The sequence below is a fragment of the Hetaerina americana genome, unplaced genomic scaffold (assembly GCF_022747635.1).
Source record: "Hetaerina americana unplaced genomic scaffold, ioHetAmer1.1.p SCAF_1, whole genome shotgun sequence".
Classification (NCBI taxonomy): Eukaryota; Metazoa; Arthropoda; class Insecta; order Odonata; family Calopterygidae; genus Hetaerina; species Hetaerina americana.
Window position 1 is genome coordinate 27,260,683 of NW_027286069.1, and position 25,907 is coordinate 27,286,589.

Sequence of the window (25,907 nt, forward strand, 5' to 3'; positions counted from 1 at the left end):
ACTGTACTAGCAGTGAGCAAAGTGTACTAGTAAAGAGCTCCAACCACTGGATTTAGGTATTATTCACTTATTTAAGGTGCATTATCAAAGAATAAATGTACAGAAATTGATATCTATGCATGATTATGGTAGGAATATAAAAGCGATCAAATTGAATGCATTGGATGTTTTACACTACATAATATATGCTTGGAAGCAAGTTAAGGAATCTACAATATATGAATGCTATGGGAAACCAGGATTTTATGCTAAATCTGATGAAGAAATTCAAGTTGAAGTTACTTCTGATGATTATGTACCATAGACAATGACTGCAATCTCCTTCAGGCAAATTGTACATTCTCATACTTTGTCAAAATAGTCTTGCTTTGTGACAACATTAAAGAATTTCAATAGATCCTAACAACAATTATAACTGAATTTACTATGCCATCTGCTTTCTTTCTTATGCTTACAATATCTCCTTTCAATATTCATAACTTGATACATATTATTATTTATTCTAGGGTCCACAAGAACCTGTAAAATGAGCTTTCATGGCATTATTCTTTTTACCTTCATTAATTTTGTCTTGATTTTGTGAATGGCTAAACTTATTATTTTATGTTTTGATAAGGAAGGAGAAAATAATTTACTCTTACACATTCTGTGGACCCAAGATGTTCAACCTATTTTGTTACCTGCATTGATCATATATAAATAAATGAGGAGAGCTATAGTTTTAAGAGATAAATAATAACACAGCTCTTATTTAGTTTGTCTGTTTCTAATTTTTAACTTTACTACTTAATTAAACATGAAAAATACACAATTCTCCTTTTGCAAGACTTGCATTTTCCCTCAATTCACAAATTTTTTCTGGGATTCCTAGAAAAAGTGAAAACATGGAGTTCTACTGTACATTATCTGTTCACTTCTGCTGAGTCATTCTTGTAATATGATATTTTTTTCCAGTAGCTCTACCCTACATAGAGATATATATCACTAATAAAATTTTAAATGCACATGTACTGGTAACTAGAAATTAAATCAGTTGCTTGTAGAAACCTGCAATATGCACACACAAGTAGTACTCATAATCAATAATCAATCAAAACAATAACATTTCATGGCTTTCACTAAGTTGGGTATTTGTTCCCTACACAGTAAAATGATATGATATTATTCAAACTATAACAATGCTTGATTCCAAATGTGCTGTCAACACGAGAGTTAACCGTGTAATACAGATATGAAACAGAGTTGAAGTGAGATTTATTTTCAAATTTGATTTAAAATTCAAGGTGGTGTTTAATATTTGGAGCAGTTAAATGGTAGCTGAAAGAATGTGATTACTACCAATGATATCTATGAAACGAAGATGAAAAGGCTTCACAAGAATAGTACAAGGTTTGTATTAAAAGTATCGGCAATTATTTTTTTCCTCATGTGCACCTTAAGTACTGAATTCAGACCGTCGGTTAAGGTTCCACACGATCACAATTTATATTGGCGTTGATGACAGTGCACACCATTATCACATCAAATTTGATGATGCGTAAGATCTGCGCTGAACTTGTCCAGAAGGTATTGACAGACGACCAAGAGCTGAGTTAAGAGTCTTCTGGCAAAGACCTTCTGCAACGGCATCAGGACTATTTCTCAACCCCATTACAGTCCCCAACTTGGCATCGGCAGACTATTTTCTATTCCCAAAAGTGATATCATCCCTCAAAGGAAACCACCATGTGACCCTAAGTGCCATCATAAAAGCGTCCACATATGTCCTCATGAACGTCTCAGAATCCACTTATTGCAGCCTTGAAGTCGTGGAAAAGCCACAGGCAAAAGTGTGTCGACACTCTAGGAATATACTCAGAAGAATTTTGAAGCATTGTAGAAACATCTGAAATAAATTTATTTTTCCGAAATTTTCCCAATACTATTCACACAAATCATGTACATGATCTACGACTAAGCCAAAAATTGGTTTCCAAACTGAGAATCGTGGCACACAAAGACATTCATTAATGGAATTTTGAGTTCATGTAATAATACGAAAATACCAGCCTTGGGGAAATCAACATTTAGCAGATAACTCTATTAAAAGCTACTGTCGCGGCATCTCCTGCAGTTTCTTGGAATTTTCCCTTAAATCTCTGAAAAAGATTACTCTTATTCCACTTATTACTACTATTTGCACCATATATTACTATTCTCATTTAGTGTGTGTTTTTAGTTGAAACAAATTGTAACTCTCATAATGACATAAGAATGATTTGACGCCGATAATAATGCAACTTAGGATTAATTAATCATAAAACAAGAATTTTTGAACTTCTTGTAGCATGAAATGTGGTAATATATTTTGCTCAGATAATAAAACAATTAACAGCAGCTGAACACCTGTTTTCTGAACTTGAAGAATATTACCAATAACCAATTAAAGTACTTAGGTTGGAGCTACAGATTACTGTACATAGTATGTAGATTTGATATAAAAATGGTATTGCAAAATATTAACTGTTTATGATGCAGATTTCAAGACATTTCATATCCTAAAATTATGACAGTTTATGGGAAAAATTTAACTAAACCAATTTGAAGTATGAATTTTTACCTTCGTACTTAATTCTTTACATCCCTCAGAATTAAAAACATATTTTTGGTTGAGAAAATATACACCCCAATTCCCTAAATCTCTATTAGTTAATAATTTCAGGTATGGCAGATAACTCTGAAATCAACAGCATCCCATAAGTAAATGAAGCATGAAGTCACACTCCTACCAACAGGTATTAACTTAACCTGGAAAAAATGTTATGGAATCTACATTATTAAGGAAAATGCCTCTTCAGTAAATAACAAACCTGGTAGTTAATATGTCCTGCAGTAGCCTGTGCGCTTGATGAGTTATATGGAGGAGGAGACAGAGGACCTGGGTGCCCAATCGGTGAGGGACCAGTAGACATTACAGCAGTCTGCTGCTGGGGTTTGACCTAAATAATTCATTCAATAGCTGTAGTTATACTATTTATAATTTTGAGGAACCTAAAATACATTTAAGTTAATGAACATTAGAGATAGTTTGAATTCATTTTGATACTACAGAGAAAACTCAAATACATATTTCTTTAGGGACTAGTGAAACAATATGTAAAGTTAAGACTTACATAGAATTTTAATGAACTAGTTCTAAGGATCAAAACAATCTGTTACTACAGTCAGGTGCAATAAATGTAACTAAAAAATGCCTGAGATTGAAAACTAGAATTAAGGCTTCTCAAATGGAAAATATTCCAATATACTAGAGGATTTTGTAGTGTGGACTCTTGATTGCATATTTTTGAGAGACCTGGTATACTGACTGAAGTAATGAAACCAGTATAAATGCGCAAACCAGAGTTGACCTTCCACAGCAAATTGCTATTGGGGTCGCAAAACTTATAGCTAGGTAAATTATGATGTAGTAGCTTGTTATAGTCCATTCTATTAATCATTTATCATACTGTATAGCAAAACCTTTCATAATATGAAATATATAAAAGCTTTTCATAAGTACTTCCTCAAAACCTACATTATTAATACTTTACAAATCATTGATTAATAATTCTGCTGCACCGTGTATGCATAGGTATATGATATCACACCCTAAAAAATAATTAATATAGCTATATAGAAGTTTAGTTTACAATCATAATGACTTTATGTATGATTCTTAAACAACTCAACAACTTGTAAGCTGTGGTCTAAATAAATTTATTGGAAGTCCCTAGAACATTTTTCAATGTTTTTTTATAAATTTGAAAACATTCACAGAAACGAATTTTATAAGTAAAATTAAATTCCAAGACAAAATGCAAAAAAAACAAAAATTATAGAAAGTTACTACTTTTTTTACCGTTATATTGTCAAAAATAATAAAGAAAAAAATGTCATCATTAGCAATGTTCAACCAGCATCCCCGAATTGAAATGAACCTTTCAGCAAACATATGAAGAACTTTTATTAATCAATGCAACTTCCTGATAGTTCTGCATTATATTCAGAGTATGTAGTGAATAATACTAAACCAAATATTTTTTAATGTTAAAATGGCCACAAGGACAACTACTTCACTGCCACTGTCCATACATCAACATGATTACAGTTGATCACTTCTCATAGAATTTCACACTTTTTCCAGTTGAAATTTGCTTCTCCCTGCCTGATACTCCAGTGATACTTTCATTTCTAATAACAAGAAATACTTCGAAAACACGAAATATACACTACTGACATTATTATGATACATTGCCACCAACATTTTTAAAACACAGATTAGCAAATGATGAGTGTGTTAAGAGATATAATGACAAACAAAATAGGACATTCTTTCATTCACGATAACCCATTTTAAATCAATTACTACCTATAATATATATTACTACTACCATAATTTTTCTACAACTCATTCATTTAACGAAATATTTTAAATAATCATGATATTTAATTTGAGAAATATCTTTTGCTGATTATTTAGGTAAATACCCATAACTATTTACATGGATTAGGGCAGGGATCTAAGGGAATGGAAATGCTAACAAGGAAAATATTCTACCAAGGAATAAGAGTCCATTGCAGTCCACTTAGAGAGTCCTAATCAGAGCCTACTCTATTCACATGCAGTTTCGCAGAATTTCCCACAACTACTAGATTTCCAACGTTCATATTTTCTTCCTGCCTTTCTGAAGCAATAATAACCAACAATTAAATATAAAGAATGTTATTTTATTTTTTTATTTATTGACTTCAATGGGCAAGATTGACACTAATAGTCCCTTCTACCACATAACCCTTAAAATTGACATTTAAGACAATTACAAACACCCAAGCCCTAGGTTAAGAAAAATCTACCTAGACAGGACTTTAAGCCCAGACCTCTGGGTTGGCAGGCGAGGACGTTACCCCGCTGCCACCGGGCCAGCAATGCTATTAACATAGTGAACTTCTGTAATGTTATTTTAAGTGATTATAAAAAACTCCTTCCACCAGAAAAATAACATTGTTCCACGAAGTTGAGATTATGGTACCAAGAGATAACTAGTCAGATAATTATTTTTAAAAATTATTAATACCCAATTAATAACCAATTTACTGGCAAAATACAATTTCAATGAACCAATATGAACAGCATGAGTTATCAATCCAAGGATTAGTTTGTAGAAGCTCTCCACACAATCCTTTTCCTTGCCAATCCCCTGATTCCTCAGCTCCTTGCACAGACAATTTTGAGTCAATATGTATAATAAAATCTTTCATGAATGTTATAATTACAATGAAAAGCAGCTCATCTTCTCTGTGAAGTAGTAAGAATTTATTTAAATTCTAGATTTCAGGAATATAAAATTGAGGAAGGTGTGTGTTATCGATGGAAAAATACGGTAATTAAGTTATTGAATTAGTCAGGCTTTCTAGATATTCATTTACCCTTGTTAGACCTGAAAATTAGGAACATATCATTTATGAAGTAAGTGTATCAGCAAATCCAAAATACCACCAGTGTCTACCCTTAACATGGAATATACTGAAACAGTTGCCCATCAAATTTCAATAATAAATTGTTATAAATAGAAAGATAGTCACTTACCTTACAAACATTACTTGACGTTGAGCCAGGATCTCCTTTACCCAAACTAGCTGGAGTAACCCCAAAACTGTTAGAGCCTTGCATTGGAGTTCCAGGGCTGAAATTTAATGATTTTATTAATTTATACCTTACTATATAACTTTTTTTGACTTTCAAGTTCAAAATTTAATATTCTGTTATAATTTCATTATGACCAAACAACTACCATCATAGTGACTTTAAAAATCTAACCTAAATACTACTTCTGTAGCATTAAGACCGGAGCCATCTTCACCAGTAACCACAACTACAGAAGATGAGGGTTGATCTACAACAAAACCCGCTGAAGCTGCTACAACCCCAGGAGCTAAAGATGATGGTGAGGATGATGATGGTGATGCTGACGTAGCTGCTGCCACAGATGAAGAAGCTACAACCACTCCGCTGGTACCATCATTGCTCTCTGATATCTCTAATACTGTTGGCATTGGGGGTGTATTTTCCCAAAACTGAAAATTAAATTAACATTGGAACAAAAAAATTTCCTTCTGCACTATCCGCAATTTACATAAAATCATTGCAATAAAACATTACGGATTTAATCGTAGTATAGATAATTGGTTATAATCAGAGAAAACAGAGAGGTCATTACCACTGAATAAAGTTGTAACTACTGAAAGTTTTAAGACTGCATAGAAAATTCTCTATTTAAAAATTTGCAATGAAAGGATAAATATTCATTTATCAACAAATATATTCAGGTAATGTTCATTCTGAATTTATACAATGAAATTATGAAAAACATTAAAGCTTTTCGGAAATAAATTAAAAATCAATTATTAATTATAGCAGTAATTAATCATTAGAGCCAAGATAAATGGTAAATAATACTTTGTGAGCTTATCATTTTAACTCATAAAAAAATCAGTAAATTTAAAAAAAGCTATTGAACCTAAATGAATGAAGATAAACATTAAGTCCCATACTTCCATCAAAAGCTCTAGTTTTACTTTGGAAAGGTAGTTGATACCATTCACACAGTCACTTGGTGATAAAAGATAAACAAAATCCCTTGAGACTTGTAAAATGATACAATGGCCACCCCTTGAAGTATCTACTTTCTGCTGAAACTGATTCCCAAATGACCCACATAAAATTCCTATCTTTTCAATGGTCACCGCTTTCAGAGGTCAACAATTACTTTATTTCAGGCAAGCAGTCTTATCCTAACTGTAGGGATTCTACAATTTATATTGAAATGAAATAATATACTTTGTCATTCCACACACTATTTTAAAAACACGACCCAGGTTTTGATGTTGAACGTCATCATCAGGTACGTTCACGTTCAACGACGAAACCTGGGATGTGTTTTTTAAATAAAGTGGGTCCAATCAAAAAGTCAATTATTTCATTTCAATATGTTATGCAAATTCCATAAAGTTATGCCTGAGACAACAAATTCTACAATGTATTTCCACAAAAAAGGATCCCACAAATAGCAGTTAGAGGGATGCCTTTCTCAGGTCATCCACTATTCAACTAACAATGATTTCCTGGTTTCCATGGTATTATTTTCAAGTTTTCCAGAATATTCACATTTTTATGCAAAGATTTTTTAGCATTGAACATAATGACAATGCACCCGGGTAACCATTTACCACAAAGAATGTAGTACTTAATACATCAAATATCATACTCATGCTATGTCTAATCACTTTTAACTGAATTATAATGAAACTTACAGTTTTAACTGCTGCAATCTTGTAATTAAGTTCAGCAGCTGTGCCTATAGTTGAAGTGGCATGCATATTCCGTTGCAGGGCCATACTCCCTCCAATTGCACCACCCCCTCCACTTCCTGGAGAATTACCTCCTCCTTTCACGGTTCCTCCACTGTGTGCTTTTTCTTCTGTTAGCTGAGATAGCTCCGAATGGAAAGCAAAGTCCAATTTCATTTCTGCACTATCTTCTGCATTCTGAGAATAAATTCAATTTAAAAATGAATTTAAGTAGTATATTAAAAACATTTAAATATCTTGGGGATACAATTATGCCAGTACAGTACAGAAAAATGATAACAAGTGTATTTTTACAGCGGTTTTACACATAATACGTAAAAGCAAACTTAAATAAATGCAAAAGAGGTAAATGTCCAGTTTTTCATTTACACAAATGAAAACTGTGATAAAAACCTTTGGTATTAGCTATTTAGAGGAAAAAACTCTTCTACCATTTATTTCGTTTCAATTAAGAGGTCTTCTGAATAATTTGCTTATATACACTCTAAATAGCAACAAAATACACCAAAAGAAGTATGACTTGAGAATAGGTAGAGCATTACTGAAAATAAAACTATATTTGATTTAAAACACTAAATTTGTTATAATTGAGTGTCACTGGTAAAATCCTTACAAAGTGGAATCGACAGCAGCAGCAGAGAAGACAAAAGGGGGCAAAAACAGTTAGAATTGGCACTTAGAATGTTATGAAAATGTTGAGGACAGGAAAATTAGAAAATATAAATTGGGACATGAAAATAGGAAATATATATATATACACACACGAGGGTCATCCGGAAAGTAGTACCCGTTCGTGCCGCATGAAGTGCTGACGACGCGAGTAGCCGCTGGACGAGGTCAGATAGCTTCAGTGGCTTGTCTGCCTTCTCTGAGCCAAGTTGCGTGACGCTAGCATTGCCTGTGTTGTTTCTGTGATTGTTTACAATGTTTAAAAAAATTGAGAACGCCGCCAGTTGTGAAGTGAGGGCAGTGATTAAATTCCTCAATGCAAGAAACGTTCGCCCATGTGATATTCATCGCCAATTAAAGGAGGTGTATGGAGACAATGTAATGGACGAGTCGTCTGTTCGGCGGTGGTGTCGCAACTTCAACATGGGGAGGGGGAACACACACGACGATGAGCGTTCGGGGAGACCGTCTGTCATTACAGACCAACTGGTGAGCTCAGTTGACGAATTCGTGAGGAACGATCGGCGCGTCACAATTGATGACATCTGTGAGCATTTTCCCAATGTTTCTCGAACAATTGTTCATGAAATTGTTAAACACCATCTGCATTATGCAAAAATTTGTGCAAGATGGGTCCCTCGCGTATCTCAATGAGCTGGCGGCGAAGGACTATGCAGCAGGAATACAGAAACTTGTCACACGTTATGACAAATGCCTTAATTTGCTTGGAGATTATGTTGAGAAGTAGTTTAAAGTATCCTCTTTCAAATAAAATTTTTTATGTTTGTTAATATTTACTTTTGTCTTTTTATTTCACGAACGGGTACTACTTTCCGGATGACCCTCGTATGTTTTAGAGCTGTGCAATGTGTATTGTAAAGATAGCGGGGATTACTTGAGTAATAGTTATAGACTAATATACAGAAAATGTGGAGAGAGCCAACAAGGGTTGGCAGTGATATTGAACAAAAAGGTAGGAAAAGGTATAGTAAATAGTGAGCGATAGAATATCATAAATAAAGGTACAAGATGATCCAAAGAACTGGGTCATTATTCAGGTCAACACACCAACAATCAACCTTAACTTATGTCAAATAACATTGTTCATAGATGTCTTGGCCAACACTCTCCACTTTCTTTCTTTTACTATGATGCCTTTTCAACAACAGATTATCTTCCTGCCTTTTCTGTGGTGTCTGACCATGTTATGTAATTTGAACAGATGTCACATGATTCAATTGATGGTGGGTACATAAGTAATTTTGAAGAACAATATTGAAATTAGTTACCATGTGCACCTATGAAAATGATATAAGACTAAAAGCTTAAGTTAGAGGCTTTAGATAAACCCCTGACACTGAGAATCACTTAAGGCCATACCTTGGCTGTGAGACACACCTTATGTTTGGCTGACATTACATATGGCCTTGGATTTCTGAGTAACACCGCAGGAGGCAGTTGAAGGTTTGTAAGCGTTGACATAAAAATTTTTACAGTAAAAGAATGACAGTAACATAAAAAAAGAAAAACTGAAAGTTACAAAAATACTATACAAAGAGTTGATAGGAAAAATTCAAGGAAACTATGCATTACACATGAGATTAATAAAACGAGAGCTTAAAGAAGGAAACACAAAATTTGATATAAATGAGACTCAGAATGGTCTTAAAATATATTTATGGCACGCAACACCACTGCTGACACCTCGTACACATGGTATGATGCAATAGTTTCCCATGACTTCCAAATCACATTTTGCCTGCTGTTTTGGAATCAACACTTCTTGAAGCTTCGTGGAGTTTCTGGATAGTAACAAGCAAGGATTTTTCAAATTGTCACTTGCCTTTGTGCAAATTAGCAGCGAGAGACAGCCTTTCATTGCCTTGTGATTGGGCAATGCATTCTCTTCCATTTTTATGTGCACAAATATAGGTTTGCTTCAGCATCTTCTTTCCAAAGAGAACTGTCTCGTCACAATCAAAACCATGTTTTGGGATGTTACCCTCAAATCTACGAGCTTTTTGAAGTCACTGATGAAGTTCTCTGCTACTCCGAGCTTGGTGCTTCACCATGTCTTACATTGCCATTGTTGCCAGTTCTCATTCAATTCTCGTTAAAGGTGTCGCATTGCAGTTGCTTTTTCTTTAAACATATGAAAAGCAACCTTTCAACATCGTTGTGAAAATATAACCCTGGCGTAGACACTCTTCACTCCATTGGAATTATTTATCTCCTTAGCATTGTCTATGTTCTTGAAGAAAAGGCCAATCGTTAATTTGCGTACTCGATCAGCTACACTCACACCTTGTTCAGGATTTTCCATAATTTGACTTTTCTTTCCTGTTTTTTAAATTTTATTCTCTTATGATTACTCATGGAATTTTCTTTGGGGTCATTTTTAAAACTATGCACAAAAAAATCACTAATAATATGTTTGTATACAAGATAGGAAAAATATGCCACCACTAGCAAGGCTAAGATGCTGGCGGAACGAGTGCTAGACAAACAGAAGTAGCAGATGTGTAGTGTATCTGGGAATTCCCCTCCCATTGTCACTCATTATGTGAAAAGGTGCTTGTTAAGGGAGTCATTTTCGGGACAAATATTTTTGCTCGGCACGCAAATTACTTGCTGTGCAAGGTGCTTGTTAAGTGAGGATCCAATGCATAGTGTTCCTATATTTTTAACTGAAATTTCTCCACATGACTGCAGTGATCTTTGAATCACATTTCCTTGGCCCTATTATTTTCTCAACACAAAGTTCATTGTTCAGCATTTTCTTCTTCCATCCATCCTCTTCAGTCTCTCCAACCCGTAGCTTCTTATTCTTTACTATCCCCTTTGTCTCCTTAGCTGCTCTTTCTAACCCATTCTTAAGCTCTAACCACCTATCTCCATGCATTTTCATTCCACTAACTTCATTTTGATATTTTTAAAATCTTAATTGGTATTCATCTCAGGTACCTGAAGAACCAAATAACGTCTGTTGCAGAGTAACCAGCACGTGCACTTCAAAAAATCTTGGCTCTTCGGTTATACTCCACACTTGTTCTCATGATTAAGACCGTTTTGGGGTTATGACTGTTCTGCACGTATGTCAAGCTTATTTGGGTGCCAATGATGACCTCTACATCAAATATAAAACACCAGGAATTTCACATTGAATTTGGTCTAGCCACACCCTGAAGGCCTAAGGAAACAAGGGACAAAGAGGTTTTATGAACTGATGCACAGCTTTATGAGGGAGCAATGTGCTAGAAGACTTTGTCAGATTACTGTTAGTTTCTATCCCAAAAAAGGAATAGGCAGCCATACATTAAGACTATAGAAGAATAAGTTTGATTTCACATGTAGCTTGATGATGATGGTACTTAGGATTATCAGTTGAAAGAGATCAAAGAAAAAAGAGATCAAAGAAAAAAGAGATCAAAGTATTTGTGCAGACAAGCCTAAAAAATGTGTTATTTAATGTGTCCAAAACCTACCTTAAACGGTAGACTACTAAATAATAATAATTATTACGATAGAATGCTTAAGTTAAGCCCAACATATACCTTGACTTTCACCAAAATTAGCTCTTACCTTAGCAAAACCTAAAGGGAGCTGCATTGGGTCTGACTTCACCTCCATACTTCCAACTTTTCCTAAGTCCTTGGCACTTCCATATCCAAGAGTAACACCATCATCAGAGTCATCAGACAATTTCCGATCTGGAAATGAAACACAAATGAACATAACCTTCACCTTTGTATTCTGAAAATACATAAAATATCTGAAAATGTCCGTTTGACCCTAATTGACCTTAACAGCATTTATTAGGACATCCAGAAACACATCAAACTCCTGAGCTTGTATATAATGATTATCTTAAATAATATTTCCTTTTTCCATAAAGAGTTTTTCACGCCATTGTAAAAGTAAAAAAGTAGGGGAACATTGAGATTGGTATGGTGCGATGATTTACAGGGAAACTTAATCCCTCGCCAGTGAGCAGACACAAATCCAAAATATTAAGACATTCATTCGCATTTACACAAGGGGTATTTCCTGAATAGGTTTACAAGGAAATTAATCCAATTGCCAGGGACCATATTTGGGAACTTACAAATACACAAACAGTCACTCTGTTAAGCCTAAAGTTGTACGTGGGGAAGTTTTTAACCTTAACCACTTTCGAGGATAGCTAGGAAGAGACAAAAGGTTTGCAAAAAAATTGATTCAGACACCATGAACCTACTTTGGCGGAATAATACACACACACACACTCACTTAGGTATTACAGACAAGCAATGCCAACATTTGGGAATAGTCAGTGGCCCATAAGGTTAAAGACTATGGCTATAAAATAATTATGAATGAAAATAATGAATGTGTTGTGATTAAATTTTGCCTTAAAGTCTTTGTAAAAGTGCAATGGAAACATTCGAACTGTTAAAATTGACTAATGGTAGATCTGTTATCCCTTGTACTACTGTTTTTTGGTGGTATAATCTTTTTTCAACAGATTTGAGCTAGATTTGGTGGAAGTTCACCATTGTAAGAAAAACAAATTAGCACTTTCCCACTGATTTAAAACCGTGGAATTCCACAGAATTACACATTTCCACAGAATGAAATCTGTGGAAAAGTACAAATTTGTTTTTCTCATACAACCTTTTTGCTTATGGTTGAGTGTACGGTGGAGGCAATGAAAGGAGTGGACAGCCATACATCACGAAGAGTAACGAAAACATTGCTTAAGTTACAGCTGTGTTTAAGGACCACCATAATGCGAGCTGTAGGTTGATAGGACAACTAACTGAGATACCAAAAACCATCGTAAATTGCATTATTATGAACGATTAGAAAAAAGGAAGCTGTAAGTACATACCGCGGCGATCAAAACTCAATTTTTGGCCAAAAATATGGTTCCTGTGCTTAGTCACCCATCATACACACCTGATTTAAATCCCACTGTCTACTTCCTGTTCCCCAAATTAAAGATGGACTTGAAAGGGAACCATTTTGCATTGATGGACGAAATACACAAAGATGTGACAGTTAAGTTAAACAGTATTTCAAAAGAGGAGTTTTTGAAAAGCATGAAAAAGCTGAAAGAATGTGCCAACATGTGTATTACTTCTGATGGGGAGTATTTTGAATAAAACATTTGCTGAAAATTGTTTTGTAATTTTTTTGTCTTTAATAGCCATAGTCTCAAAACTAATGGGACACACTGCATTAAGTATGAAGTGGAAAAAACCAGGATGGCTTGGCCAAAACTTAAAATGGTAGGAACTAAAGCCTTTCAGTCAAAAAAAAAAGAGATTAACTTTCCCCGTAAATCACCACGCCATAGTCAGCATTCCCCTCCTTTTTACTTTTACAGTGGGGTAAAACACCCTTTATGGCTAAAGGAATTATTATTTCATATAGTCAGTCTAAAATGAGGCTGTAAGAAGCCCAGTTTATCCTTTCCATTAAATAATACCAATTTATTTTCAAATCTGTGCCATTTGTAACAGGGAGACTAGAATGAAATATGATAACGCTAATGGTTTTGATAATAAGGAAGAACTTTTTTATTGTATCTAATGCAAACATGAACACATTTTCCTAGAGCAAAGTATCCTATGGAAAGACTTTTCATGGAATAATAACAACTACTGAATGGATAAAGCTAAGGCACTGGGCTGAAGAAAAATGGGGGGATTTAACTAAGCTGATGTTTTATCTTCCCAATATCCTGGTGGTGGACCATTTCTGTGGCCATATAAAAGAAGAAACTAAGTTGACTAAATGTAACTAAATGTGCTAAATTTCCCACTTAATTCTAATGGTTCAAATGGCCTTCGCAGTCTCTTCTAAAATCTATTGTAGCTAAGATATTCGATTAGAAAAAAACTTTCTTCATTGTATCCCCATGCCTAGTTCAATAATTGATTATTTAATTAGTTGTTACGAGTGAAAGGCACCCAGTGAAGTATATTTATCATTAGGGATATAGAAAGGTAAACTGTATCAGTATTATACTCATAAAATGGCACACTCCTGCGTAGCTAAAGAATCAATAAAAATAGTTTCCAAAATGATAACTCACCTATTAAAAATTTCCACTTATTGTAGAGAGATTACCTATCTTGCAGAATTGGAATCCTAAACTGGAGCTTTAGTTGATAAAGCATTTAGATGAATGCTTATCATGCCATTAAAACTGATGTGTTAAATGATTATTATTTACTAGGTAATATTCTACACTTCTTGAAAATACAGGAAAATAGCAATAGGCTGTCCAGTGAAGAGGGAAAAAATCATTCATATTATTAGTATTGATCTCTCATGGTATTCTCTTAAGACATATGTGCCACAAAATTGCTGCTATGTTGTGGTGCAGCCATAGATAAGGTGGCTATTTCATCGTGCAACACCCAGTTAACCTGATTAACCGCATGAATACTCCTTTAATTATGCAGATAAGATGCACGATTCCTGACCTTCTGGTATACTACATGACATATTTAAAGCCACTAGTTAAAAGAAAATTGCTACACCAGTCATATGATATTCTTCTCTGTTCTACTGTTCATTATCTATTTTATAATAAAAACCATGAATTCACCAAATTTCTAGATTTTACAGCTCAATCCCACTTTTTTCCATTATTTTTTTTAAAATTTGTCCCATACTGGGTTTTCAAGTTTCAAGGATGACACAACGATGCATGAGCATAAGCAATAATTTTTCAGTCCTTCAGTTCAATGGATCAACTTTCCTACACCAAAGAATTGAACATGATAGAAATGCAGTTTTGTAGTGACCCCAGAATGCAAAGAGTCAAATTATGACTAAATCTATCCAGGAAAAATATCCACAAGAAATCTAAAGAATTTCATTAAATAGGCCAATTTCAAACTAAGGAAGAATAGGGGATTTGGCCTTTATGCTCAATGTTTTACAAGATTCCATTTAAATCACAAATGGTTAAAGAGCATAACACTCCAATATATTATTGGCATTTCTGTTATAAAACAAGAAAATAAGTGAATGCAATTAAAATGCACCAGTTAATTATTAAAATTTAATGGTAAATATGTAGGACAAGAGAAGCTGTTATACTGATGATGATATACAAGTATGTAGTTAAAACACAACCTATGTGCAACCAAATAACTCCAGTCAAGATGGGCTACAAGTAATAACTCATATTAAACCAGAACGCATGGACTTTGAATAAATTTCATGTAGAGCATGAAAAACATGATTTCCTATACAAACACTTTTGTTTGAATGCATTACTTATCAGTAACTTCACACTTACCATTTCCACGCCCTTTATCTATCACTCTCTGCATTTTATGTGAGTGGTGATGGTGATGGTGGTGGTGACTATTAAACTTTGGGACTTGAGCAGCTGATGACGATGGAGGTCCAGATTTGTAGTTTGTGTTTTCAAAAATGATGGTTTGGACAGGTGGTGAAGTGCCATCCAGCAAAACTGATGATGGCTTCTCCACAGTCAATTTCTGAACAGAAGGCACCTTTGCTACGCCATTCCCAAGACCAGAACCAACATCAGTTCCTGTTGGACTGTCCCTATGGTTAGTTGCCCCTGATGAAGTCATACCACTCACTACAGCATGAGTACTTCCTCTGTCTGAGCCATTTTCTCCACCCCTACATTGAAAATAAAACCTTTTTATAATGGATAATTGTTCTGAACATTTAAACCTTAGGACAATGAACTTACTTATGGACAATATATATCATAGGGTAAAATTTACATTGGAGAGAGTATAAGCATGCATTAACATCACATCGCTAGAGCAGATGAAATTTGGATATTACAAAAAAAAAAAAAAATGGTTTGGCAACAAATTAAGCTAAGCCATTACAACGAAAGTACATTCCTTTTCAAGCTTTTCTAAAATGAAAAGCTAAAATATCCCTGTAATTCATGAATACACATTTTGTATAAAACAGCACTTGAACATTATTGTTTTTGGCATAATACCATTTTTTTTTAATTAATGACAACCATTTAGAGCAACATCCATTCCTAAGGAGTAGGTCATTGAATGAAGGGCATCTGCCTAAAATATTAAGAAGAATTTTATGGATCGAAAAATACTGTCTCATGGAATCTGACAAAAAATCTGATTTTTTTTTAGGGCACTCCAGACATAAACACTAAATTTTGAGCTCCTTTTTTAAAGTTTTCAATTAATATTGAACATTTTTTAATATTATTCAGTTGGCAAAGAAAATGTGAGCCTCTATCAAACTAATGATTAATGATAGAAATATATCTATATCATTTTGATCCAATATATCCACCTCTATACATTACCATTTATTGGAATTTCAGAGGTCACGTCAGTCTACCTGGTTCGGTCAGACGTCTAGAGCTAACAAACTTTTTTCTCTCAAGATATAGGAACAATTTTATCATTACTGCTAATGGCAACGTGAAGTTCTTGCTGTACATATCCAATAAAAATTCCGGCATTGATATGGTGGCAATTGACCCAACGTGATGGTTGGGAGAAAAAAACTTTCAAGGAATAATTATGAAAGACGAAGCATAGATAGATGACAAATGAAATTGCTCAGTATGGGAGATTAGAAATTCAGCTTTTGCAATCCTGTTCCAACCTTAGTTAACAGCATCGGTAGCAGCATGATAATGCCCTTGCATGCTAACTCTGAGGTTACGGTTTCCAATCCCGCATAGGGGGTTTTCCTCCACCAAGGGCTTGGGTATTTGTAACTGTCTTTCACATAATATGCAGGGGTTCGGTGAGAAAAGGCACTACTGAGTCTCAATCTCACCCAAACTAAGTCATAAAATAAAATTAATAAATAGTTTTACAAAATCCCATGAGAAGGGAAGGCTACCTGTAAACAAGCTGGGCTAACCTCTCAAGTGCATAAGAAAAGGTTGGCCAGCAATTAGAAGGGTATCGGATTTCAATAAAATACACTATCTAAATTGTAGGCCATATTCAATGGGGTATTAAAATTTATGTCCACATAATTTGGGATAATTTTTGTACCCATTACTCAAAGAGTTCTGGGGAAAACCGCCTATATTTTACATATTGCTATGTACCAATGTGATCATCAAGTCAAAATGAAAGTATATATTTAAGAATTTTCAAGATTTTCTTCTAAAAAGAAGATATAATATGTGAATATGTCACATTAAGTAACAAGTATTTCCAACTAATGGCTTTTACATAATTTTACCTCATTCTCTTAGTATGAAGAAGGATATATCCGTACATACTTTCACTTAAGTGTTTATGAAAATCATTGACAAAATTGGTAGGAAATGCTGGCAGTCTAAAGCTTTATTAAAATATCTCTTAACTGTGAGCATTCTGTTAACAATGTTTGATGGTTAAATGGAAGAAGAGTTGTAAAAAATACGCAGAGCTCAGGACTTTAAAGAGACAAAGTTCATTCCACTTGAAAAAGCTAACGTCAATTTTTATCTCTTTATTAAAAAATATCTAATAGTATATGAGTTTGACACATTTCTATTTTTTTGTCTATAAAACTGGGCTCAGAATAAAATTTATTTAAATGTTATTCAAATGCTAACAATTCTCATTATATATTTGAAGAACAGTCAGGCCTACAATGATCAGAAATGCTGAGACTTTAACCAATACAAGAAATTTCTGTGTAGATTGAGCAAATAGTTAGTATTGATTTAAATTTAATTTTAATTATTTTAACTGTTGGGTATCACATGTAACTTACCTATTCTTTTTGAATTCCAATTCACTTTCAATTTCTATTAAATGTTTCACATGTAATCATAAGAGAATTTTAAGTGTGCACAAGAATTCAGACTCGCATATTAATAAACCCTAAGTTGCAACAACACATTGTAGAATTATATATAATCCCCATAAGTTTTATTGAATCTCTAAAGTAATTTGTTCCACTGAAGTTTTTCACATTTTTGTCAGGTGAATGAGAAGGCAAAAAGGAGAAATAATTTGCAGCAATTTTTTTAGCACTAAACCTGAGCAAAAAATATTTTTGAGTTTCTTAACATAACCAAAAATTTCATGAAAACAATACATACACAAAATCTTAAGATCAGAAGTGCAGAATTTTTTTCTCTTTTCTAAGACAAAACTCCAAAATTTGGGTCTCACATGACAGGATAAATTTTCCATGCAGCCACTTCAGGATAGCTCTTTAGCAGAACGGACCGATAAACAGCCAAAAGATTCACTCATAAATTGAGCCATTACTCTTCTTCAGTGTTTGCTAATAATACTAATAACTTTTATATTTTGCATGATTTTTCAGTAATTTTAAACATAGTTTTTCAATATGATTCCCACCGATGATATTTATAGGTTGGTATGATGATGTTCTATTAGGGTTTCCATCCCTTGAATTCAGGGAAAAAAATATTTTCTGACCATACATAATTTGCAAAGAATGAAACTGGATCACTTGCATTTGTGATTAAATAATTAACAAAAGCCTCATTTAAGCATTCAATTTTTAACATTTCCTACTTTTTATGAAATATAAAATTGTTTAAAGAGATGAGTTCATTATCATGATCACACTCTTCCTTACTTAATATTATACACTAACAAATTTATTTTTTCCGGTATAGCAATTCAATATTCAAGAAGGTTTGGACAAACGCAGCCAGTTTGCAAATTCAGCCATTGACTCAGATGCCATTTACAAACATGATTTGACGAAGTAGAATTTTGAATGATTTACTTTAAAACCAATAATAATAATAATAATAATAAAGCTTTGCACACTCCCATTCATTTCCATTGAACCTTTTTATAGTTCTGGCCCCTTATTTCCTCATTTGATAAAGTATAATTGAAGAAACAAGAAGATTGAAGAGCATATGTTCATAATACACCACTTTATAGAATATGAATGGATTAGTGGAACTTGGTGGGCAGAACTAGATCCTCTCTCTCTCTCTTTCATATCTTCCCCTACTGAATTTGAATTTCACTTCTCTTCGCTCATTTAATTTTGAAAGACATAATGCCACAGGGAAATTCAAACCATTACTTTTTTTAAAAGGCAGCAGGCTCCACCAACTTGCATCCAAAAGGCTATTTGCTACAATAATGGACAATACTAATACCTCTCATTATCGATGAAGTATCCAATCATGTGCAAAAAAGTGATTCTTAATTAGAAGTAGAAAATTAAAGAAATGTTCCTATTATACACATTTACGAAAAATTCCTGTCTGTTTCACCCACTGAATGCCTGAACTAAAATTCATTAAACTTGCATAAATTTCAGCTATCTAGCCAAAGAATTTTTCAGTAGAAATTAATCCCAATTGCTTTCTGTGAAAGAGATTTTGGCTTAAAATTGACTAAGGCTTTAATGTAACACATCAGCCGTTGCTGTTTTCATAATTGATCTCCTTGGAAAATTGAAATAATCAGTATCTCCACTCCATGCTCATGTGTAATGAAGAGATCTAATGAACTGAATCATAAAAAAATCACAGTCATTATCAGTCCTCAAGTATTTCCACAATTTTTATGCAGCTAGTATGAACATGCTTCAAGTAATATGCCTATGCAGGCTCTAATTGATTGATATTATGAACTAAGGAACCAGCACGTGAGCTGTTAGCCTTTTGCAACAATGCTAACTTTCATATGTCATTGTGTTCTCACTGAGCATGCACCTGTTGCTTTACCACACTTTTGACCTCTAACTATCTATCACCAATGGTCACACTTTGTCAAAGGAACTAGTATTATATTGTGAAATTAGTACTTCTTTTGGGATAGGATGACCACTCATTTTATGAATACGTGGCTTACTTTTCTCCTGATTTTTTCCCATTTTTACAAACTGATTAGATATTTTTTAATCACCCCTTATTACTGTGTGAGCTTCAAGTTTAACTGAAATTGGTTCAAATTTAGTTTTAAATTTTGCCAATTCCTGCACGTATCATGACAATAAGCAAAAACGAAATGATGTTACAACTAAAATATTGTTCTCGTTAGAAATTCTAGATTCCCATATCATTTACATTTGCATATTGAATTCCAGACTTTCTAAAAGAATTAAGCTCTTTCCCTATTTCTAACTTCCCCTGAGTTTTCAAAGGAATTAAACAAATCATATATAATTACCCACAAAAGCAGCTCAATTTTATGAGTTTCAATAATTGTATTAACTGGAAATTTGCATCCATAGGCTATCCTACTCACACATATTTTCCACTTGGTCAACCTGCTCATTCATTATTTTTCTTCTGTAATTTTTTTAACTTGTTTTCTATGAGACTATTTTAATCAAATATTAGCACCTTCATTGCTAGTAAACATTTCAATTGAAGCTCTGAATCAAAGCCATACAGAATGTGAACTTTTTGATTGACTTTGTTAACTAAGATCAGCAGGGTGAACAATATAAATAGGTCTCTAATTGGAAGAAAACCAAAAACAGGAAACTGCCTATACTCTGGGTCCAGCTAATCTGAACTTCCACATTATCAGGACGGAGTCTGACCACGTAGACCCCTGGGTTTTTAAGTCTTTTAAGATGGCAGCACTCTCGAACTCTATTGGAAATTAAGTTTGTTTGAATGCTTCTAAATAAGATTGAAAATATTTCACTAATGCAGGAATTTTCCAGCAGGGCAACATACTAAATCATGAATAGAATAATGCAAAACGAAAGAATTTATTTAAATTAACACTTATCTAAGTGTTAAACACATGTTTTTACCATAAAAAACCAAACAGAAATCAACCTGAAGGTCGGTTTGGTGGGTGATGGAAGAGTTCACCCAGTACTAAGCCCAATGTCGGGTGAAATTCACACATCAGGGTAGGGGAGCCAGTTCCTTTCCCTGTGCCGGTTATGATTTCCCAGGAAGATCTGGTACCCTAAAAATCACATAGCTGGGGTGGAGCTGCAGGTGCCCAGAGACTTGCCCGTGAAGTGAACCCAAGACCCTCCGGTCAACAGGCCAACGCTGTACCCCCTGGACTACTGCAACCCACTGTTTTTAACATATATGGTCAAATCTTCCCATATGCTTTAATGTGTTTTATGCATGTAATTAATGATTTTGGGATATTTGGTGCAGATCCTACAAGAAATTTTTTAAAGTTTGGTGCTGAGATAAGCTCGGGTGTATGAGGTTGGAAACAGTTTTTGCTGCTCACACTAATTACTAGGTCATATATATGCTCCACTTATCACCTCCTATAGCTGAGGAGGTTACACATGCTATCTCTAACATCCACTTGGACAGTCCAGTGTTGAAAACAATATAAATTTGATCCCAGGTTTACCTGGCCAAAAACCAATTTAAAAAGGTAAGAGGCATAATAAAATGCTTCACTCTGAACAGCAAAGAGCAGCGTGACAAAATGACCAGCATGGGTCTGGCCACGGGTTATATTCCTTCCAAATTTTTTTGGAGGAAGTTGGCAGTCAGTAAAATGAATGATGTAATGACTTACCGAAGGCTTTAACAAAATATCATAAAGAAATGAAACAATTCAAGATGTTGCTTCAGAGAGAAATACAGGGATCATTTACCAGTAATTGGGACCAAAGAAATGCCTTAATACTGCATGCAAATAAAATTGACAACAAAAATTCTTAATGAAATAACGACTAAAGAAAAGATGATAAATAAGATGACTCCCTGATTATCATGTTACCTTACTTTTCTTTAACATATTACTCATACTTTTCCAGGGAAAAGTGGTAGGGAATAGCAGTTATCCGACAATTTTTAGCACATCAAGAAACACAACCAAAAATTTTCTGATTGCAAAGTATACTTTTGAGACTTTTGCTATCTAGTAGAAAAAATTCCTATACTTCTTGTCATTAATTAGTAGTATATTTAAATAGTAAGTATGAAGTAATTGCTATCAAATACAAGGCTTTAAGCAAGCATATTACAAAAAAAATACAAGTCAATGGTGCTACTGAAAGGTAACAAATGTGAAAAAAACCTCTAATAAAAATTGCACAAACTGAAGCATAAAAATTATTAAAAAATAAAATCTGCCGAGGGAATCTCATTTTAAGAGGATTATCCATGAAATCATAAAATTGGTCAATCACCAGAAATTTATTATCAAACACTAGATATAAACTTCAGAGTTAACATTCTTCAAGTTGCAGTGAAACCACTTAATTTTCATATGCAACTGTAGAAATAAAAGTTATTTGGCCAGATAATCATTTACATCAATTCTGGATAATAGAAATTCAGATAGTCCACATCTTAAAGTTTCATTCTTCAATAATAAACTACAAAACTTTTCCATGGTTTAAATAAACAAAAATGAAAATCCGAACAAAATCTTATCAAAATAAATTACAAAATGTGCATTTTCTACATAACAAAAACAACAAAATTCACCTTTCTTCACCAACAGTAGTCCCTGGTGCTCCTAAGCTTCCCATCCCTACCCCTCCAGAAGATGAAGATGCAGGAGATGAGGACCCTATTGCAGAAGTTGCTAAGGGTTTGTCCCATGCATTAACACCTGTAGAAATAGGCCCGCTGTTAGAATCTGGAAAAAAGTAACAAATGAAACAATATAAAAACATTAAATAATTATATATATATATATATATATATATATATATATATATATATATATATATATATATATATATATTTATTTATTTATTTATTGAATGCAACACTTACTAATGAATGAAAGTAGTTATAGGTAAAACATATCATTCTCTCTTCAGATAAACAAAGAATCAAGAGATTTAGTGATCCAAAAAGTAGGATTATATTAGTTGATGAAAATGTAGTAATAGCAATAGAATGAATTAATTTTAAACTTATTCCATGGGACCCAGAACATTATAAATATGATAAAAACCACTTTAAAACAAAATATTCAATCTGACACTCTGTTTTTCCCCTATGATGTAGCTACATTTTCCTCTATTAATTGTATATGTATCCAGACAAAATTTGAAATTGAATACTATTGGCTGCTAGAGATATTTGCATAAATTTTAAATCTTCTCTGATTAGTATGAACTGGCTGCAAACAGATGCCCAACTCCAACTTCTTTTTAAGAAAAAAATTTATGTTTGATTCAATCTGGTTTTGGTGATAGAGTTAATTTCAATACTTTTTATTATCCAGGAGCCCATCACTGTTACATCTGTTGTCTTAAGGCAGTACAAATGATTCCAATTGCCAAGTCCTTGCATTTTTCACATTTCATCATGTTTGAGTCAAATTTCACTTATAGTCCTCAAAATTAACCTTATGTGCACTGTGAATGGTCTACCTTGGATGCTCCAATGGTGTTTAAATTCCTTAGCTAACCCCTAGTCGTACAATGCATTAATGTCATAAAACAAATTTTTCCAGGTAAACTGATTACAAGTGTATGTAGTTCACATTTCTGTTTCTAGTGATGCACGGTGCTGCTCCACCATCTAAAACCAATCACATTACTGCTATTGCTTGATCTATCTTTTTTAAGAGTACATACTTGCACGAAACGAAGTCAAAAATGTTTTTTATATGGACTGATTAAAAAAAATTTTTTAAGCCAGCACAGTGATGCAAATAGCAGTAAAACTAAAAATTAAATAGTGTAAATACATGGTTCCACATTAGTTAAAAAAGAATAGGAAAATTTGTGGGACATGATAAAAATTTGGTAAATCGTGGGAAAACAAATTCCAATAATGCATAGACTTGTGCGCATTATTGGAATTCATGGGCTTATTTGGACCAATTAAGTAAATTCATTAATCTAGATAATTTTCATTTTTTCGAATGATAAGTAAAACCAATGCACAGAATTCTAATAGAGATTTCCCAAAGTATTTTTTTTCTCGGTGACTACTTCAAATTTATAAATGAATAAAAAAGTACATTGTTTTCATGGAATCAATAGCACTGTAGAATAAAAGGCTAAATGCGTAAAAATGTTAGGACATTATTTATTCATGGAATAAAAATCAGCCCTTAGAATTCAACAGTAACTCATGCCATGGACAGAAAAGCATAAATTTCAATAATTTAAGAGACATCAGCAAAACTAAGTATGAAAAACTCAATGATAAGAGTGAGATTTCTTTTTCATCATGGCATAAGTCACTCATGAATTCTGATGTGGATTTTTACTCCATGGATTAATGATGCCCTAACATTTTTATAAATTTAGCCTTATGTTACTACATCAAAATTTTAGAAGACCTTATCCAAATAAAATATTGAAATTCTTATGCAAACATTACTGTTTCATAATTTACTCTTTTAAATGCTGAGATGATGGCAAAGTAACTTGACAGCACAGTAGCTGCTAAGATGTGTAAAGAAGACTTCACTTTTAAACATAAGTAATGTATGTTCATTTAGCACATTAAGTCCTTTCTTTAATATACATTTATAATTCATTAATTATATATATAATAGTCCTTTATTTAAGGAAACCATCAGGAAAAATGGACCTTATTTACAGTAAAAATATTTCATATATTAAGTAAACATTCCATAATATACAAGCCTAATTTTCATTTAAGAAGTAAAATGGGAAAAATCTTGGATGCAGATGCCTTGAATTTGTGGAATTCCATTTTTATGTGGTAAGAAATAAGAATAGGGAGTGAATATTTACAAATTTTGATGAACCAGCATCATCATCTGGTGCAATAGAGATTATAGACTTTGACACACAAACACGCATTGTACATATGAGAGAAGTAATTACTTCATATGATGTTTCCACAATGCATTAATTATGTTTTTCTCTTTTAAATTTTTTGCTGTATTTATCTAATGATATTTTGCAATTAGTTATTTAGTTCCATATTTCCAATCTTTGATGAACCAAAATTATACCTTTACTTAATTAAAAAATTAAATTACTTACAATATAATTACCCGAATAAATTAATTGTCTAACAGCATGAGAGAATCAATATTGGAAAAATTTTATTGTTGTGCTACACAAAACATGGCTACAGTTCACTCCAAGGTAAAATTGATAGAAGAATGCTACAACATACTACTGTATTATAACTTTTAGGAATTTATAAAATAAAAAAGTCTTTGCATAAATTGAACCTCATAGAAATACTGTGGGTGATTTTGTTATGAAAGCTTTGGGAAATCATTTATATATTTTAAGGACAACAATACCTTGGCATTCGTCAACAATACTCACCTTTCATAGGGAAAAGGACTCCACTTGACCCCACCAGCTTCCCTTGATGGTGATGCTGTGCTTGTTGATGATGGTTTACTTCTCCTACATCATTTCGTAGGTGGTTCGAGGGTGCACCATGGTGTGAATGGTAACCCTGGCTCCCAAATGACCCAGCCATTGGCCCTCTACCTTGTTGCTGCTGCTGCTGGGCTTGCTTCTGAAGCCTCTCCGTTTCTTTCTGTTTAATCAGACGAGGGGGAAGTTTTGGCCTGTTCCTTTCAAAGGATCCTCCAGTCACTGATGATGGTGACCCAGGACGACAGGGACCACCTGAAGCTGAAATAGAATTGGCTGGTCCAGGTGAGGGTGTTCCAGTTCTTGCAGCTGCCCCTGATGGTCTTCCGACACACCCTGGTGCCTGACCTTTAGCACCACCTTTGCCACCCCTCCCTTCACCTCTCACACTCTCCCTTCGTTGTTGCCGCTGGGATGACTGCTGTGTTTGGCGTGACTGTGAGCCTAAACTGTCATCAGTTCCGACACGTCCACCCCCTCTTCGGCCACGCACCTCTCGGAAGCCACTGCCGTCTGCATCAAAAGGGAAAGGCGCGTCGCCCTGGTCCTCTGCTCCAGGGTGTCGGTCATCAGAGGTTGCCACATCTGTTGTGCGCATACCA

At 33.9% G+C, this 25,907-nt stretch overlaps 1 protein-coding gene across 6 annotated transcripts in view; it reads right to left on the reverse strand.

Moving 5' to 3' along the window:
* LOC139690065 (uncharacterized) overlaps window positions 1–25,907 on the reverse strand; it is a 138,944-nt gene that overhangs the window by 32,213 nt on the left and 80,824 nt on the right. For 3 of the 6 annotated variants that reach the window (XM_071587265.1, XM_071587273.1, XM_071587308.1), the window contains exons 19-26: window positions 25,249–25,890; window positions 22,460–22,613; window positions 15,356–15,711; window positions 11,641–11,768; window positions 7,333–7,566; window positions 5,840–6,096; window positions 5,609–5,705; window positions 2,850–2,978 (exon numbers count right to left, since the gene is read on the reverse strand). In XM_071587265.1, the coding sequence (XP_071443366.1) occupies window positions 2,850–2,978; window positions 5,609–5,705; window positions 5,840–6,096; window positions 7,333–7,566; window positions 11,641–11,768; window positions 15,356–15,711; window positions 22,460–22,613; window positions 25,249–25,890 (1,997 nt within the window). The remainder of the gene's footprint in view (window positions 1–2,849; window positions 2,979–5,608; window positions 5,706–5,839; window positions 6,097–7,332; window positions 7,567–11,640; window positions 11,769–15,355; window positions 15,712–22,459; window positions 22,614–25,248; window positions 25,891–25,907) is intronic. The other 3 variants (XM_071587300.1, XM_071587289.1, XM_071587280.1) reach the window with 3 other exon arrangements.